Genomic DNA, 20116 nt, shown 5'->3' with positions numbered 1-20116 from the left:
TGAGTTCATTGTTTTATATTGTTTGTAATGAAAAGTTTTCAATAAACATTTTTTTCCAAAGTACAGAAATGTGTTTTAGTCCAAAAAATACACATTAATAGAAGTATTTGCATAGCATCGCACTCAAAGGGAAACATCAAGCAGGTAGATTTTTGATAGTTTACTGGAGCAAATATCCACTCTGGCAGTACTGAAGCCCATTGCAACCTAGTTTTAAAAAGGTCACACCACAAGACAGCTTAATTTAATGACGTGACTTCCATACCAAGACCCAGAAATAACAATCGTAGCTACCTCAATGAGCATCATGGAGGGGTTTGTAAACAACAGATAGGATACATTAACATTAAATAACAAACCGCTCAATGAAATTGCTAACTGTTAACACAGGTATTTTTCACACGAATAAACAGACATTAAATAAGATATCTTTTTACCAAATGCAGAGAGTGGGCAGTAGTAGCTTCTTAGAATTATATCACATAAGGACGGGTCACTGGATGGTACAATATCAAAACAGACTGGTTTTAATTTACAGAAAACAATTCTGCTCTGTCTCAGCTTAATTTTAAAATTGGAAACAATTTTATTCTAGTAATATCGGCAGTGTTAACGACAGTCTCAAATGGCAAGTGTTGTCAACTGTATTTTTGTGAGGTCTACGTTGAAACAAAACACCCAGCAAAAGCTAAAATTTTGCCTTTCCAAATTGGAGCTGCACGTGGAAAAAGCATTTTCAGTGTCACAGCACTAGAATAACGAGGCGGCCATCATATGTGAAGGCAATAATGGAATCAATGGGAAATTATGCACAAAGTACACAGAACTGTATCCAAAAAAAGCATACTGGATTGTACAATTTGCTCAACCCTCAACTTCACAGGAATAGATTGTTAATAGGTATCAATTCTTAAATATGTCTAGTAACACCACTGACAATCAAAATAAAAGGTTACTAGATTAGTGTTGTTTATAACCCAATAGTAGCACCCAAGTTACAAATTCTAGGTGCTAATTGGCAAACAATTTGCTGGTGGCAAGCAATACAGCAACAAACTAAATGTGAAAATCGATGCTCTCGTCTCCAAGAGAGAGTGCTAACAAAATAGAAAAGACTTGTATTTATGCGGTACCTATCATGACTGGACATCTCAAAGCACCTCAACACCCTATAAAATATTGAAACTTATAACCGAGGCGAGGGAGTACTCTCAACTGAAAAAATATTTCCCAGCAAAATAAATTATGTGATCCAACTTGTAATGAAGACATTAATTTTTTATTTTTTTTTTAAATAAATTTAGAATACCCAATTCATTTTTTCCAATTAAGGGGCACTTTAGCGTGGCCAATCCACCTACTCTGCACCTCTTTGGGTTGTGGGGGTGAAACCCACGCAAACACGGGGAGAATGTGTAAACTCCACACGGACAGTGACCCAGAGCCGGGATCGAACCTGGGACCTCGGCGCCATGAGGCAACAGGGCTAACCCACTGCGCCACCATGCTGCCCGAAGACATGAATATCAAAAGTACTATTCAAAATATCAGACATAAATATTGAAACTTTTTTTTTTAAACTAGCAAACAAATTTTTGTGCCACTGCTGTTCAAAGAGCTGCAAAAACTGCTCAAAAATCAACTGAAAATAAATATAATAGTAGAACCCAAAATGCACGGTGCAGAATCCAGCATTTTGGCGGTATTAGTCTTTGTGTCGCTCGTGTTGGCTGTTACATGTTTACAAGTCGCACCCCAAAAAGTGTAAATCTAATAAAGCCATGATTTCAGTAATTCAATTTGCCTCGTTAGCTCAGTGCAGTGTTAAATTAAATTAACCAAGCTAATAGGTGTCATAAATCCAAGATAAGAACATCGTCCGTGGCTGTACACAGCTGTAGATATGCCACAACAGATCTGGTATTTTGTTCTTTTCCGTTACCTCCACATGTTGCAATGGAAATTGGAAAATCCCAGATGGATCAAGAATCATAAACGGAGATGTTTTACACTTCACATCGACATAAACTACCTTGACAGCATATCATGTAGCTACCCTATAAAAGTTCTTATAACTGTATTAATTGGCTGCGCACACACAGGACAAGGCAATTTGCGCTTATGTAACATTTTAGCACATGCATAGCATGCTACAAGATGTCCCGTCTTTCCATGGATGATATTCCCAGTCCTGGGTCGCACACCACAGACAAGACAGGGCCCCAAGCGGTTCCTCTGAAAATGTAAGGATTCTTCACACTGTGTTTTTGCTTCTTGACCCACCGACTCAAGGTCCTCAGACAAGCTGATACTTGATGTGGATGGCTGCAAAAGTCTTTCTAAGGATTCAGAAGTACCACGTTGGGCATGTTTCCCTTTGTCCTTGCATTTTAGTTGTGAGTTCTGAATCAGAGGCTCAGAAATGGACTTCCTGCAATCAGGAACATCTATAGCTTCGTGCTCCGTCTCCTCAAACCCAGCAATGAATGGGTCAGATGTGGAATGTACAAACTTAGGGTCGAGGTGCCAGCCTTTGCGAAGTGCCCAGCATCGCAGGCAGTATTGTTTCTGAGAAGGATTACACTTTCCACATTTGGTGCATTTCCAAGAATCCTAAAAGGAAAAGCAGGAATGCAGATCACTGTGGCTCTTAGTGCTGGAAACAGGAAACACAAGTTGGAGGACCACTTTGCAAATGTTTCCAAACCCAACTCCAGCTATCAAGGTGTGAATTTGGTCAATATTTATATTTAATAGTAAATTAACAGGAACAGAAATGAATAGATACTGACCACTAGTAAGTTCTAGGTGCATAAATTGTGTTGTTCTGAACAAAATATCATGGCAGAAGTTTATTTTACAGAATTATACTTAGAAAAATGCATTGATATTGCAATTTACCATGTCAAAATTTCTAAATATTTCACGGGTTCACAAAGTTAAAAAGGCTAATGGAATGTTAGGCACTTAGGATCTTATGACTGGAATACTTGGAGTGAAGTTGTGTTCCTCTGAAATGGCTTAGTAAGCCTCTCAGTTCTACGGCAATTATAATACAGGAGTGTAGTACTACTCAGCAGAGAAGATAATAATAAGTCACAAGTAGGCTCACATTAACACAGCAATGAAGTTACTGTGAAAATTCCCTAGTCGCCACACTCCGGCGCCCGTTCAGGTACACTGAGGGAGAATTCAGAATGTCCAATTCACCCAACAAGCACATCTTTCGGGATGCATGGAAGGAAACCGGAGCACCCGGAGGAAATCCACACGAACACGGGGAGAACGTGCAGACTCCGCACAGACAGCAGGGATGGGCAATAAATGCTGGCCCAGCCAGCGTTGCCCACATTCCCTGAACCAATAAAGAAAAAAAAACAATTGTAAGAAGTTCTAGTTAGCCACCATCGGGAGTCCAGGAGGATAAATTTACTTTGAAAGTGGTGCAACACAAGGATGATACCAGGACTAGAATTACAGACAGGTTGCATATGCTGGAATTATATTTCCTTGGCTGTAGAAAATGAGATGATTTAATGGACATACTCATGCTTAAAGGAATTGATGGGGATAGATAAGAGAAAATCTTTCTGATGGGGAGTTCCAAACTAGACCATGGGAATGGTTCAAAGGTGCTGCCAGAAAACACAATCTTGTACAAAGGGTTATGTAAATCTGGATTTCTCCCCAAAAAGCTGTTCAGGCTAGGTCAATTTCAAAACTCAAGGTCAGGATTAATAGGATTTTTGCCAGACAAAGGTATTAAGGATTATGAACCAAAGGTGGGTAAATAGAGATCAGATACAGACCAGCGATGATCCAATTGAAAGGCAGAACAAGCTTGAGGAGTTGAACGGCCAGTTATTATTTCAATTTTATTAATTTGTGATACATACGCGTCACTGGCTAGTCCGGTATTTATTGCCCATCCCGAACTGCCCTTAAGAGGATGGGGAGACACCCACAGTCCTGTTAAGGAGGGAGTTCCAGGATTTTGACCCAGGGACAATGAAGGAACGGCAATATATTTCAAAGTCATGGTGGGGAGTGACTTGGCGGGGAACTTGCAGGTGATGGTGGCTCCATTTATCTGCTGCACTTGACCTTGTAGGTGCTAGCTGTCATGGCTTTGAGAGGTGCTGTGAAAAGAGCCTTGGGGAGTTGCTGCAGTGCATATTGTAGATGGCACACACTGTTGCTACTGAGCAGTGGTGGAGGGAGTGAATGTTTATGAATGCGGTGTCAATCAAGCAGGTTGCTCCGTCCTCAGTAGCGTAGAGTGTTATTGGTGCTGCATGCATCCAGGCAAGTAGAGAGTATTCTAAAACACTCCTGACTTGTACCTTGTAGATGGTGGACAGGTTTCGGGGAGTCAGGAGAGTCACTTGCCACAGGATTCCTTGTCTCTGACCTGCTCTTGGAGCCATGGTATTTATACAGCTACTCTAATTCAGTTTCTGTTCAATGGTGGCCCCAGGATTAGTTAAATTATAATGCCTTATGCATTCAAGTCTTTGCTAATAATGAAAGCAATTTCAATTATGCTTAAATTTCAAACCAAACTCAGGCAGCGGAGTAGCTAGCACTGCTGCCTCATGACACCAAGGACCCGGGCGCGATCCCGGCCCCTGGACACTCCGTGTGGAGTTCGCACATTCTCTCCGTATCTGTGGGGTCTCACCCCAACAATCCAAAGATGTGCAGGGTAGGTGGATTGGCCACACTAAATTGCCCCTTAATTGGAAAAATAAAAAAAATATTCAACGCCAAGATTAGTTTATTTAAATTCAAAGAGTTCTCAGTCCTGGAAAGTGCAAAATAGTTTGCATACGCAAATTGAATAGTATAAGCCTTTTACTGTATTAAAATTGCATTATCATCTTAGCAGGTGTCTACAACACATAAACCTCAGAATATCAGGCCTTTACCTTTATATCACGGGAATTCTCAACCACTTCAGAGATTTCGGTGTCAGTAGCATCCCCCGAGCTTGGCAGATCATCATCGGCTTCATATATTGTAACTTCAATAACCTAAAGGGAGGAAAAGGCCGGGGTGGGGGCAGAAGGAGGGTGGAAAAATCACAACAGAGAAGATACCAAGATAGCTACTGCTGAACTGCAAGTGTAAGTCACTAAATGATTAAGTGCACTGTAATTCTTACCTTGGCTACTTGCAGGTTAGGATTACCAACTGTTCACATTCACGGTGAAGAATGATATGCTGTTGGGTATTTACATTTCTACCTAGTGACAGTATCGAGCACTTCCGAGTCATATATAACAGGTTAGGTGCACTGTAGAACTCTCTTACGTGCACCTGGTGATGTATACAGACTTCAGTGAAGCGCCACCATACTACACCAGAGTAAAATCACCCCACACATTTCATTCTTGCGTTTTCTACGACAGAGCTTGTTGAATTGAAAGCAAGTCATGCTAAATTCAGGGCATTTAACTTAGTCAATTGCCCACAAGCTCAACATTTCTCTTGTGAAGTTAACAGCCTTCAGAGAAGAGACTTTTATGACATCTATCTGGACTAGTTTCGGCTCCAAACCCCAAAGAGTGCATTGAAGGTTCTTCTCCAGTCTGGAAAGTGAGCACTTTTTAAACCTGAGAACAACGACCAGGGTGAAAAAAAATCTTTTAACTAGCCATTGCCATTAGCAAATTTTACAAAAGATATTTCAAAACGTAAATGAACTTCAGTCATTTTAAATAAATATTGTACTTTCTGGAGACCAAACTGCACAAACAGTACACAAATAAAGATTACAATAGCCTTTCCTTGGCGAGGTTTGTTTCTTACTAACTGATCACCAAGTTATCCAAAATGACAATCAAGGTATTTGAGTAGTTATTAAACTTTTTGAATATTCAATTAAACTTAAATTTGCAGATACTTATAAAATCATTGGTAATAAAAATGTGACATAAAGTGAGGCAATACCAATATGGAACTCAATAACCAGTTGGTATTTTATTTACATTTTTCAATTCATTGCTTCTCCTGATAAAAACATGATGAGTGGCCAATTAGCTATTTGCATTTAGCTTTCAACTTCTGGGCGATGACTGATGAACTCAAGTGTCTTCCACAATTTTGTTTTAAATGTTAGATTGTTGAAACTAATTCTAAAGGCTGTCAAAGATACATTACATTGTATCTTTATTTGGTATTTAAATGATTCAATGCCTCAACGGCATTTTAAATTTGAGGACGTATCAAGCAATAGCTCAAATGGTGGTGATGGGAGGAGGGCGCAGAGAAGCGGCGTGTAAAACTGACATGCTCGGAAGTAACTTTTGCCTGCTTCAATATTTTGCCTACCTCCTTGCAATCTGTGTTTCTTCCTTCCTCCCCTTTCTGGCCCTCACACACATATTTTTCTTTTGGCTCAATGGTTTCCAATTTGATTTCCACATTTATTTGGTCACTGGCAGGTTCATTCAGAAACCACAGATCATCAGTTGAGTCAGAAACAATTGCAGTGTCTATATCCTATGGAATAAAAATGGTGCGTTAATGTTGTAATTTTATTCCACCACAAAATAAACTAATCCAGCATGCCACTTTTTTTTGCACATCATGGATTACTTTCTTCCAAACAGGAGTATCCTAATCTCCATCTGTCAATGGCCTCCGATGCATCTACTAGCTGATTAAGCTTGTCCTCTGGTATGGTGCTGCAACACAAGCAAATGCACCACACTGTGAGCCTGACTGGCCATCTCAAATTGAATGTCAGCCTAATTCTTAACATACTAAGGATTTGCATGTACTGCAAACTACATACATTAACACACAGATGTCTTTTGCAGATAGAAAGAACATGTATAAAGATTGTGTTTGTTTCCTAGTTCAAGACTCTCTTACGGTTAACGTGCAGGTTCAGTCAGCAGTTAGGAAGGCAAATTTAATATTAGCATTCATGTTGAGAGGGCTAGAATACAAGAAAGTAATGTACAGCTGAAGCTGTACAAGGCTCTGGTCAGACCCTATTTCGAGTATTGTGAGCAGTTTTGGGGCCCGTATCTAAGGAAGGATGTGCTGGCCTTGGAAAGGGTCCAGAGGATGTCCACAAGAATGGTCCCTGGAATGAAGAGCTTGTCATATGAGGAGTGGTTGAGGACTCTGGGTCTGTACTCGGAGTGTAGAAGGATGAGGGGGAATCTTATTGAAACTTACAGGATACTGAGGGGCCTGGATAGAGTGGACGTGGAGAGGATGTTTGCACTAGTGGGAAAAATTAGAATCTGAGGGCACAGGCTCGACTGAAGGGATGATCCTTTAAAACTTTATATTTGGTTGCTGTTTGTGTATGTTATTGTTTTTGGAATAAAATATATTTTAAAATACACTTTACAGTGCATTGCTAATGTCATCAAAAATTATGTCTGAATTTACTGCACAGTATTTAAAGTTTGTGGGATAAGGCTTGTCAACTGCAGTTAAACTTCAGCTTGTTTCCACGAGTTAGTAATTCTACAGTCAGTGCTAGGGATAGGGGTGAAGTATATCAGGTGTGGCAGACAGTATAGCAGAAGGTATGCTGCCTGCGCATTGCAGTTTTGCATCTCAGTCCCAGTTCATTTATTTTTGCTTAATTAATGGTACCAGTTTGCCTACCAATCTCCTCAGGGGATGTTGTTTGACACTGGAGAGCTTTTCAAAAAGGGGAGGGAATAGTATTTAAGGTTTTAGAAAAGTTATAGAATATTTAACGGTCACTTCACCTGGTTGCTGTGAATATCCGTTGACCCACTCTTTCTACTTCCATAATTAGTGCGCAAGCTTTTAATAAACCACCATGGCAATCCAGCAGCATCCCAGAGATCAGAAATACTATTTTTGGCTTGATGTTCAGTTCGGTCATCTGTCACAGACTCCTCTACAAAATTAAACACATTCATTTTTTTCCCCCAAAACCCTGCTCATTTGGTTTTGAACATTCCAAAGTGCAGTTCTGAAAATAAACAGAATTCTAAAAGAAAACACACCCAGGGTTCAAAAATATATCATACAAATAAATGTTAAACAGCAAAAATGAAAGAGAAATCTTGATAATGCTTCTCGTTAGCATGGGGGCCACAGCAGTTCAACTATCTCGCTCAGGGCTGGCAATTCTGAAAAATGGGAGAATAAGTAATTTTAATGGAATCATAGAATCTCCTAGAGTAGGAGGAGGCCATTCCGCCCAGAGTCTGCAGCAAAACTCCGAAAGAGCACCCTACATAGGCCCATTCCCCCACCCTATCCTCGTGACCCCTTTTAACCTGCACATCCTTGGACTGTGAGGAGAAAATGGATCGCCCAAAGGAAATCCACACGCACATGGGGATAATGTGCAAACTCCACGGTCATCCAAGGCCAGAATCAAAACCGGGCGCTGAGGCAGCAGTATAAACCACTGAGCCACCATGCAACCCTTGCCACCCTTTGACAGTGTTTTTGACTTGATTATTGTCACATGTATTAGTATAGAGTGAAAAGTATTGTTTCTTGCATGCTGTACAAACAATGCATACCGTGCATAGGGAAGGAAGGAGAGACTGCAGAATATAATGTTAGTCATAGCAAGGTGTGGAGAAAAGGTCAACTTAATACGAGGTAGGTCCATTCAAAAGTCTGATGGCAGTAGGGAAGAAGCCGTTCTTGAGTCGGTCGGTACGTGACCTCAAACTTTCTCAGGGCCAGGCCTAGACATCTTCTGGGGCAGAGTGGAAATAACTGCATTCAGTTCCTCGCTGTGCTGTATATGACATAGGGTGCTTGATACTAACACTTGATACTAACAATGGGAATAATTTCAGCACCAAATTCCTTAAAGCACAAGAGCTAGAAAAACCTTAATAGTTACTGAGACTCACAGATCGGAGGGTGTGATTTCTGGAAGCAATTCTGTACAACACAAGACTATATGGATGTTTAATCAAGACTACACAACCCTGACACACTTCAGTAAACTAGCTGATCACTTGGTGACCTATGTGCGCGGGTGCTCATGACTGAACCAGATCCCAGTGAAGACTAACTGAGAAAAGTAGAAACTAAATCAGTAATCTGCTATGTTTACGGAAGGACTGAGATTTAGAAAAGTTACTGCTGGTATTCATTTTTGTTTTTTTTATAAATTTAGAGTACCCAATTATTTTTTTTTCCAATTAAGAGGCAATTTAGCATGGCCAATCCACCTAACCTGCACATCTTTGGGTTGTGGAAGTGAAACCCACGCAGACATGGGGATACTGCTGGTATTCATAACCTGCGCATAAGTGTGACAAACAGTGAAGACTTCAGACTAGACTTCTGTACAAACACAAAGTGTAGTCCGGTTATGGGCCTTAGACAGTGTTATCTTTAGTCAGGATTTACATTCATGCTAGAGGCAAGACTGTTGCAAAACTTTGCCTTATTCTAGCTATACAGGTTTAGCATGAGGCTCTATGGCGGCACGGTGGCGCAGTGGTTAGCATTGTTACCTACAACTCTGCGAACCCGGGTTCAATCCTGGCCCTGGGTCAGTGTGTGTGGGGTTTTCTCATTCTCCCCGTGTCCGCGTGGGTCTCAACCCCACAACCCAAAGGTGTGCGGGTTATGTGGATTGGCCACGCTAAAACTGCCCCTTAATGGAAAAAAATAATTGGGTACTCTTAAATTTATTTATTTTTTTAAAGCATGAGGCTCTACGTAGAACTATCTCTCAGCATGCTCGGTCATGTAATCTTACATCACCGATGATGTAGATTGTCTAGTTACACATTGAGAATTAACCCTTTCTATTACACATCCCACGAGCCAAACCACCTAAATAATAAAGGGACCATCCTGAACCTCATCATTTGCATAATGTAAATTAAACTTATCTGAGGGGTTTTTTTTTGGGGGGGGGGGGGAAGCAGGTGACACAGGGGGCTTTAAACACTTCATCAATTTGGTTCAATTGGTATTCCACTTCCCTTTGAATCAGAAGGTTGCATGTTCAAGACTCATTCCAGGACTTTGACGCACATGGAATGCTTGCCATCTTTGCACTTCAGAAGTAGTTAATTATATTTGAAATGTTTGAGACATGTTATCACCAGATAAAATACAAACCTTACTTTAAATCTTCACCCATCAAAAATAATCTGGCACTAACCCGATTCAGAATTCTTTCTTTTTAAATGCGAGGTAGTTGGTATGTTCCAGGCAGTTGTTTCTTCATCACAAAGTTCACCCAATGCAGGACACTGTGTGGGGAAGAGAGCAAGGAGTAAATGTTTATTTCATTATCTTTTGATTATGAATAGGATGTAGCAGTTCCACTCAGTCACCGTCCTTTGTGTCTTAACAAAAGAAGGCAGAACTCAGGCTGGAGGTTCCCAAACCCCTTGGAAACAGAAGAAAAGTAACTTACAGAACTTTGCATAAATTCTGAAGCCATATAGTTGTGCAATAAATTGATCAGCCCTACTGATATGTATAATGTCAAATTGTACAGTAATATTGTTCTATGTTAAAGGTCCTAACAAATGCAAGTTGCTGCTGTAGCCATGTTAAATGGATCAGGGAACTGGGGTGGGGAAAGAGTAGGGGAGTCAATTACATAAATTAGGAAGAAAAACAAGTAGCCACAATTATAACAAATTGTAAAGCAGCTTGTTTGCACTGCAGAAAATACAGATTCACATGAAATAACATCTTTAAAAAATGTTTGCATAAATTTCCGTTTCCAGTTGTTAAGATTTTAGCTTGCTTGCAGTGCCAGTTAAAGATTTAAACACATGCAACATCCCAGAGTTTGTTTTTGTTTTCAGGAATGGTCAATACTTACAGGAATACAATTCATTAGAAAATTAAGACAAAATATAGTCAAAGTTATCACCAACTTTTCTTTTACGATTACAACAAACTTTCCAGACATTCCAGGACAGTCAGTGATGGACCACGATGAATTATACTCTGGTTATTAAATCTTCAAACTTGATACAAAATGGTCCTCTTGCAAATTACTGCATTGGACAAGAATGGAAACTTGTAGACATAATGTTGTTAGGTAACACAAAATATACCAAGTCTAGTAAATAGAAGAGAGGAAACTGCATTTGTAGTGTCACCATATTTTCAAACCAAACTCTTTCCACCCACAAAACGGAGTGTTTAGGAAACAAAGTGGCACTTTCTCAAATTGCAGTTTTAAGTGTAAAGGAGCCTGTTCATTCCTGCCATCTTCCACAAATTAAGTCAAGTGAGCAGAGAAAAAGGTGCTACATCCTTCAACAGACAGAGAAGAGAACTCTGGAAAAACAGAGAAGGAAACTCTGTCCTACCCGTCTTGAGCTCAGATGAGAGCTCACTCAGACAGGGAGTACAGAGAAGGGGCCACTCTGTACAAAACAAATCACACAGTTTACCTTCAGACGATCTTCCCTCATAGGCAGGCATTTCGTATCCTTTACAAGTGTGCGAGTCTGTACAGCATCTGCATTGCAGGTAAAAAAAAAAAGAACACCTTCCCCGATATTAACCATCTCACAACAAACATTTGGAATTCATTGTGCGTTACCACTCCACTCAACCTCGGGTCAGTGCGTTACCACTCCTCTCAACCTCGGGTCAGTGCGTTACCAATCCACTCAACCTCGGGTCAGTGCGTTACCACTCCACTCAACCTCGGGTCAGTGCGTTACCACTCCACTCAACCTCGGGTCAGTGCGTTACCACTCCACTCAACCTCGGGTCAGTGCGTTACCACTCCACTCAACCTCGGGTCACTGATTGAAAATGAGGAAGAAGGATTAGTTTCCCTTATTAATATTCTCCTCTCATTCCAGTGCTCAGTTACACAACTTCATCTCCAACAGAAATCAGAGTACAGATCTACAGTTAATGGAAGGATTAAACAGGATTTTCTTTAGTACAATTACACAAAGGGAAAGTGAATACACTACAGTGAAATGCAGGGCAGTCTCTATCGCCTAATATTTGGAATTATACCTACAAGGCTCAACATTTCATCACACGAAAATAAATGTTGGAATTTCTACATCGAGCACATCCATATATCCAACTGATGCTATGTTGATTGCAATGTACCTAGTTATTTGGAAAAACTAATCATTTGAACTCTGCATATCCACACACTTCAATGTATAAACGGGTACAACTGCACAGCTATTGTATAACACATGGCTTGCATTGCAAAATTTTAATCATGTTGGCTTGGTATAATTTGTCCCACATTCCGGTGTCCAGTTGCAAACCAATGGTCATTTCTTAATTTAACACCAAGCATTGGAATACACTCGGATTTGCAGTTCAGAAGGCATGACGGTGGCATAAAAATAAATGTCCAGAATGTTAAGCCATCATATAGGCTCTTCCTTTTTAGTTCCGCTTACAGTCACTTTCCTACCAAAATATTCTGTGCTACATAAATAATCCACTTTTGGGACTGGAGATGAGAATTTGTAATCTATAGATGTTAACTGAAAAAAGGGCAATTCCATAAGAAGCCACATAATCACACACCCCATACCAGGAAGTTGGAGTTCATATTCAGGCATTGGCTGACATTCCAACTCACCTGCCCCCACTCGGGGGAGCTTCATCAGTTCTTGGCCATAGTGCCAGATGGAGCACACTGTAGTGGAATGCTCACCCTCGAGTGGGATGGGTCAACTGACAGGACCAATTCCACACTGCAAAGTGCAGCTTTTTAGAATCAGCTGATCGCGGAGTAAAACTGAAAGCAATAACTGAACTCTGCATCCAGACATATACCAGCTGGAGAAGGAGGCAGTGGCAGCAAGGACCTATAAGCACAATAAAAAGTGGGATGGGCAAGGGAGAGGGGAGATGAAATGTAGATATAATTATTATTGCATTTAGTATGTTAGCTAACTTAAATACTCATTTTAAAAATACCAAGCCAGGGAATGTTTAGATTGAACATTGAAATTAATACATGGGTTTGAAATATGTATAAATTTAACGCAAACTTTGTCTTCCCCATCCTACTAGCCAGCTTCCCACTAGCCACCTCACCATGGGAAAATGGCATGTGTCCATCTGTAAGAAGACAAGAGTGATCTCCAGTATGGTTATATTAATATAGTTCAGCAATTGAATTATAACTCTCATCTTCCGACGAGGGATTGTCCAATTTTCATGACTGATTAATTTGCTCTCCAAATGGTAGCGTAGGCAGTGACCCACCCAATATCTCACAAATTGTACACACTCATGGATACTAAACTGGAATGATAGACACAGACCTCTTAACTACATGTGGACTACTTACATAATGGGCTGTTAGTTCAAGTGATGTCCCAAGATTAAATTACATGCGATAGGGTGGAGCAGCAGTTGCACTGATATAATTCACCATATGTGCATCGACGTAAATTTCAATTCCTTGATATCAGGAGGGTTTTACAATTGAAATTTTTTATCTCCCTTCTCATTTTAGGCCCTACACCATTCGTTTACCAGACAGGTGACATATCCATGGCTCCTGGCAATAAATAGCACTCTACTTTAGCTGGCGGATGTGCAAATGCAGATTAACTGATCTGTCCTTTAATAGCCTGACCAAGACTAGGTACAGATTCACTTGTTAGCACATTCGTCCAAATTATTTTATTTTCTGATTAGAAACAAGGACACATTCCATTAATTAGTTTATGACATTTTTACAAAAGCACACAAGACCTCTTTTACAAACTAAATATACAGGGCTAGAATTTGCTGGAAAGGCGAATCCTGCACGGCCCGGGCCCGGGTCAGTTACCTACATCTTTCAGTTCAAAAATTATTTTCCCTGTATTTGCTGAAAGTGCAAACTAATAATGCAGCAGAGGTCAATTACAAGATCAATGGTGCATCTGCTGACCATAAGAGTTGAGCATTGAGAAAAAAAAAGAGGAAGGTGAATTAGAGTGGGTGAATTCAACGCTAACTCAGGCTCAGACAAAGAAATAGGGAGAAAATGGAATATTGATTTTAGACAGGCAGAAAAAGCAAAAATGTAACAATTTAAAATTAGATTTGTTTTTTTAAATCCCCAACAATTCATCATCAAAAGGAATGAGACAACAAAACTGTTCCATTTCTGGGTCAGATAGATTAATTTAACCAGTAAGTTTAATAATTAATTAATATGTGAATCCAACAACATGATGATACTCAGGGAGGTTCAGGATCTGCTGCCATTTTCCCCAACACTAGGTGGGGTGAAGCAAATTATCCAGCAACTCATGGTGTCCAATTTTTCTTGTGCTTTAACTGCCCTCCATTTGCTGCAAAGAAGAGTGGTGAGGTGTTGGCGAGCACCTTTCTTCAGGCACTGCACCCAGTGTGCTGGAGGCACTCTGACAGTGCCATTAGGTGGAGCTCCAGGATTTTGATCCAGCAATAAGGTCTGGGAGGGTGAGGATGGTGTATGTTCCCATGCACCTGCAGTTCATATCCTTCTAGGTGGCAGAGGTCACAGGTTTGGAGGCACTGTCAAAGAAGCCTTGAGGATCTGCTGCAGTTCATTTTAGCAATGCAAATCAGATGCACAGGTTTTGGAGAGTTAAGGTGGTTGAAAATGAAAATTGCTTGTCACAAGTAGGCTTCAAATGAAGTTACCGTGAAAAGCCCCTCGTCACCACATTCCGGCACCTGTTCGGGGAGGCTGGCACGGGAATTGAACCCGTGCTGCTGGCCTTGTTTTGCTTTAAAAGCCAGCTGTTTAGACCATTGTACTAAACCAGCCCACATGGTTGACGTTGCGTCAAAGGAGTTGTTTTGTCTTGGATGACGCCAGTCTTCAAGTATTGTTAAAATTGTATTCAAGCATGCAAGTGGAGTGTATTCCATCAAACCCCTGATCGGCGCATTTAGATCATGGACAGGCTTTGGGGATTCAAGAGATGAGTGTCTCGCGTTGAATGTCAACCTCTGAGGTGTTCTTGTAGCCATGGTATTTACAGGGCTGTCAGTTATGTTTCTGGGCAAACCGAACCCCTGGATGGCGATGATAATCCCACTGCGTGCCATGGGAAAGCGGTCTGACTCTAGTTGCAGATGGTCACTGACTGGCACGAATGTTATTTGCCTAAATCCATTCTGTCCTTCCTGCATGCAGGCCCTGACTTTCATTATCTTCAGAATTACAAGTGGAACCAAACAATGGGCAGTGACCTTTAAATTTCCGATATTGTGGTGCTGGGAGAATCATTGATGAAGCAGCTGAAGACAATTGGGACAAGGACATTACCTTGAGGAAACCCTGCAGCGATACTCTGAGAGTTGAGATGATTGGCCACCAACGAGCACAATCGCCTTCCTTTCTGCTAACTATTACTTGTACCATTAGGGGCTCCTTGTTTCCACACTCGGTCAAATGCTTTGATGTCAAGCGCAGTTACTCTCACTCACCTCGCCTCTGAAATCAACTCGGTCTGAGATGGTAATGAGGTCTGGAGCTGAGTGGACTGGCGAACCAAACTGAGCTTGATGAACTAGTTATTGGTGAGCAAACATACACGATAGCATTGTTGATTAAATGTTCCAACATACTGTGGTTGATCGAGAGTAGGTTGGTGGGGTGGTAACTGGTTGGATTAGATTTGTCCTGCTTTCTGTGGCGAGGACAGAGCTGGGCACTCTTCTAGTCAGGTAGATGTCGGTGTTGCTTGCTGTACTAGGACAACTTGGACAGCAGCATGGCTTGGTCTAGAACACAAATTCTCAGCGCTGCAGTCTATTATTCTTGGGTCCCTTTGCTGTATCCAGCAAACTCAGCCACTTGATATCACAAAAGTGATTCAAACTGGCTAAATACTGTCTTCAGCAACGGTAGGGAATGTAGTATGGTGCAGAGATGGATCATTCACTCAATATTATTTTTCACTCAGGTGCTGGACTTCCCCATAATTGATGATGGGGGTGTTCATGGAGCCTGCTCACCATTCATGGCTGAAGGTGGCAGGACTGAAGAACTTTAATAAGACCTGTTGGTTGTGGGTTCGCTCCATTTTATATATAACACGCTATGTTAGCATATTTACAGCCTTGTTTTGCAGCATCACCAGATTGGCACCACTTTTTAGGTTTATGCCTTGTGCTGTTTTTAGCATGGTCACTTACACTGCTCATTAATTTTCAGGTTCAATGATAATGGTAGGAATGTGCCAAGTCACAAGGGTACAGATTGTGGTGAAACAAAACTCTACTAATGACCCAGTGCCTCGCAGCTGCTCAGTTTTGAATTGCTCGATCTGTTCTCAATCTATCCCATTTAGGATAGTGATGGCACCACACAAAATAGAGAGCGTCTTCAGTATGAAGACGGGCCTTTGTAGCCATAAAGGCTGCATAATGGTCTGGACAGACTCGCCTGTAACCAGTAGATTGATTAGATCAATTAATTGTTGAAGCTCATGTTGGTTAGCTCGCCACAAGCGCCGTCTAGCAGTTATGTCGTTCAGGACTCAGCCAGTTCAGTCAATAGTACTACCGAGCCACTTAGTGGTAGACATTGAAGTCCGCCACTCAAGAGTACATTCTCGGTCTTGATGTAACTCAGGTGGTTCTTCCAGGTAATACGAGGTATAATTAACAGGGCATTTCTTCCTTTATGTATGTTAAAACAGTGCATCATTCGCACACTTATTTTTAAAAGCAAATTGCAACTCAACAAGACTGAAGTTAGGTCATGGTTTTAAAAGCTCAACACAAACCAAGGTAACACGACAAAAAAAAAACCGTGGTAAAATTTGACATTTTTGAAATCTGCCACAAGCTCTAAAGGTTTTTGGAGACACAAATCACATTCTTTCGAAATGTTGTAATCTCACTTCCTTGCCTTCCAACTGGTAACAGTTTTAAAATCAACATTCACTTGGGAGTACTCAAATCACTGCACAGTTATTATATGTAGATATATACACAATGCAACTTTAACCAAAACCTACATTGGGTTACCTTCACTAGAAATATATTTCTTTCCCACATTAGTTTACTCCCTCACTTTGAAGCAATACATTTCAAACAAGTGCTTCACTGCATGAACAAAGACCCAAATCAATATACACACCTTGAAAGTTGGTGGTTCTTAGGTTCCTCGAAAGCATTTCATACAAGTGGCTGCAAAAGGATAAGCATGTTTAAAGGTTACAAGACATATTACTTCATTCAGCATGCAATGCATTAAGAGGACATTGTTCCTTACTAGATAAACCTCCATGATGAACATGAGTGCCCAGGGACTGCCTAATAAAAAATGCTTGGATTGGATTTGTTTATTGTCACGTGTACCGGTTCAGCAAAAAGTATTTTTCTGCAAGCAGGGTTATTGTTTGAGGTAAAGGACTATTGTATAGACATGGTTCACTACTCGTGTCATGGGCTATTATCCGCTTGATCTCATCTCCCTCAAATGCAACTCATTTAAGTTCAGTGCACAGGATCACCTTGTAAGCCAACAATCTGCTGTTCATTGACTACAGTTCTGCCTTCAATACCATTATTCCGACAAGACTAATAACCAAACTCTGCAACCTTGGACTTGACCCCTCCCTGTGCAGCTGAATCCTTGACCTCCTCACCAACAGGCCACAATCTGTCAGGATAGGTAGCAGCACCTCCTCCACATTAGTCCTCAACACCGTGGCAGTGCAAGGATGTGTGCTCAGTCCTCCACTGCACTCCCAATACACACATGACTGTGTGGCAAGATTTAACTCCAACTCAATTTACAAGTTTGTGGATGATACGACTGTGGTGGGCCATATCTCAAACAATGACGAATCAGACTACAGGAGGAAGGTAAATCACTTGGTTGCATGGTGTACCGAAAACTACCTCTCTCTAAATGTCAGAAAGACCAAGGAACTGATCATTGACTTCAGGAAGCCCGACACACACTCCCATCTGCCTCAATGGCTCCGAAGTGGAGATGATCGATAGCTTTAAGTTCCTGGGGGTCACCATCACCAACAGTCTGTCCTGGTCCACTCATGTTGATGCAACAGTCAAGAAAGCCCAACAACGTCTCTACTTCCTACAGAAGCTAAAGATATTTGTCATGTCTGCATCGACTCTCAAACTTCTACAGATGTGCCATAGAGATCATCCTATCCAGTTGCATCACAGCCTGGTATGGCAACTGCTCAGTTCAAGATCGCAAGAAACTGCGGACTATGGTGACCTCAGCCCAACGCGTCAAGCTTGCCACCCCCACATTGATTCTGTATACACCTCCCGCTGCCTCAGGAATGCAGACAGGATTATCAGAGACCTCTCCGACCCAAGAATTGCCTTCTTCCAGACCTTTCCATCAGACAGAAGGTGCAGAAGTCTGAAGACCCGTACATGCAGACATCAGAATAGCTTCTTCCCCACAGCTACAAGACTTCTCAACGACTCCCCCTCGGACTGATCTGTCCCCTGCAATAAAACTATTCACGCCGCCCTATGCTGCTCTTTCTCATGTATTTGTTTTGTTTGGCCCTTGTTCCGCACTGTAACCAATCACTTTGTCGATGTACCATTTGTCAGTGCTCCCTGTTGATAATTCTTTTTGTCTACTATGTACGTACTGTGCTCGTTCCCTCGGCCGCAGAAAAATACTTTTCACTGTACTTCTGTACGTGACAATAAATCAAATCAAATCAAACAATCTAACAGACTGCAAAACAATATATTAGGATTCCAGACAAGCTATGTTTTCTTATTCAATCTTGCATAGAATGTTTTTTTAAAAAGGTTTTCAAAAAAATAAAATGCAACAAATTGCTATTGTATATATTTCACTCCAAACAAAAGTAAATTATTTTCATTTTGACTTGAAGTCACAACGCAATCAAGCAGTTACTGTGAAAGCCCCTAGTCGCCACATTCCGGCGCCTGTCCGGGGAGGCTGGTAAGGGAATCGAACCGTGCTGCTGGCCTGCTTTAAAAGCCAGCGATTTAGCCGAGTGAGCTAAACCAGCCCCAGGATGCTGAGGGACTTGGGACTTTTTTTTGGGGGGGGGGGATAACAAGGATATGGTCGAAAAATGGAACAGACAGTAGAAGATCAGCCATCTGCTCAATGAAAGACAGTACAAGCTTTAAGGGCTGAACGGCCTACCCTGCTATTTCTTACGTTAACAGTTTCTCTCCACAAGGGCTGCCTAACCTGTTGAACATTTCATATAATCCCTACAGGGCAGAAGGAGGCCATGCGGCCCATTGGGTCTACACCGACCTTCTGAAAGAGCACCCCACCTAGACCCACTCCAGTTTCTCTAACCTTTGGACACTAAGGGACAATTTTGGCGGCACAGTAGCACAGTCATTAGCCCTGTTGCTTCACAGCACCAGGGTCCCAGGTTCGATTCCCGGCTTGGGTCACTGTCTGTGCAGAGTTTGCACATTCTCCCTGTGTCTGCGTGGATTTCCTCCGGGTGCTCCGGTTTCCTCCCACAAGTACCAAAAGACGTGTTGTTAGGTGAATTGGGTATTCTGAATTCTCCCTCTGTGTACCCGAACAGGCGCCGGAGTGTGGCGGCTAGGGGCTTTTCACAGTAACTTCATTGTTAATGTAAGCCTATGGGGCAGCACGGTAGCACAAGTGGATAGCACTGTGGCTTCACAGCTCCAGGGTCCCAGGTTCGATTCCCCGCTGGGTCACTGACTGTGTGGAGTCTACTGTGTACAGCACAGTACAGGCCCTTCGGCCCACGATGTTGTGCCGAACTATACTTGTGACAATAGTTTATTTTTATAAAGAATGGTCAATACATCTAACCTGCAAATCTTTGCATTCCAGCTTTTTCGATTATCATTGGTACAATTTTAATATCCAGAACATTACTCTTTCAGCCACAGATATAAAAAAAATTACATTTATATATTGCAGGTATCAGGAGTGAAAACTAAGTGTTGATGAGGAAAGGTTAGAAAGTGGATAGATATAATTCAGTCCCCATTCATGACGGGAAGTGCATCAGCAAGCTTGTCTGGCCATAATTACAGTGCAACAAACTCATGAAAACGGTTTCTTTAATTCATGCGGACACAAGAATTTTCAAATGGAAAGTCAACAGCATAAGCAATTGCATTCTTTAAATCACGGAAGTGTACAACACAACAGGAT

At 41.4% G+C, this 20116-nt stretch overlaps 1 protein-coding gene across 2 annotated transcripts in view; it reads right to left on the bottom strand.

Annotated features, from left to right (window-relative positions):
• mdm4 (MDM4 regulator of p53) overlaps positions 1-20116 on the bottom strand; it is a 39482-nt gene continuing 19366 nt past the window's right edge. For both annotated transcript variants that reach the window (XM_038820613.1, XM_038820614.1), the window contains exons 5-11: positions 17072-17121; positions 11400-11467; positions 10145-10235; positions 7740-7894; positions 6334-6504; positions 4929-5033; positions 1-2613 (exon numbers count right to left, since the gene is read on the bottom strand). In XM_038820613.1, coding sequence (XP_038676541.1) covers positions 2053-2613; positions 4929-5033; positions 6334-6504; positions 7740-7894; positions 10145-10235; positions 11400-11467; positions 17072-17121 — 1201 coding nt within the window. In that variant the 3' untranslated portion in view covers positions 1-2052. The remainder of the gene's footprint in view (positions 2614-4928; positions 5034-6333; positions 6505-7739; positions 7895-10144; positions 10236-11399; positions 11468-17071; positions 17122-20116) is intronic.

This window comes from Scyliorhinus canicula, chromosome 15 (genome assembly GCF_902713615.1).
Source record: "Scyliorhinus canicula chromosome 15, sScyCan1.1, whole genome shotgun sequence".
NCBI classification, from domain to species: domain Eukaryota; kingdom Metazoa; phylum Chordata; class Chondrichthyes; order Carcharhiniformes; family Scyliorhinidae; genus Scyliorhinus; species Scyliorhinus canicula.
This window is presented reverse-complemented; position numbering and strand designations above follow the sequence as displayed.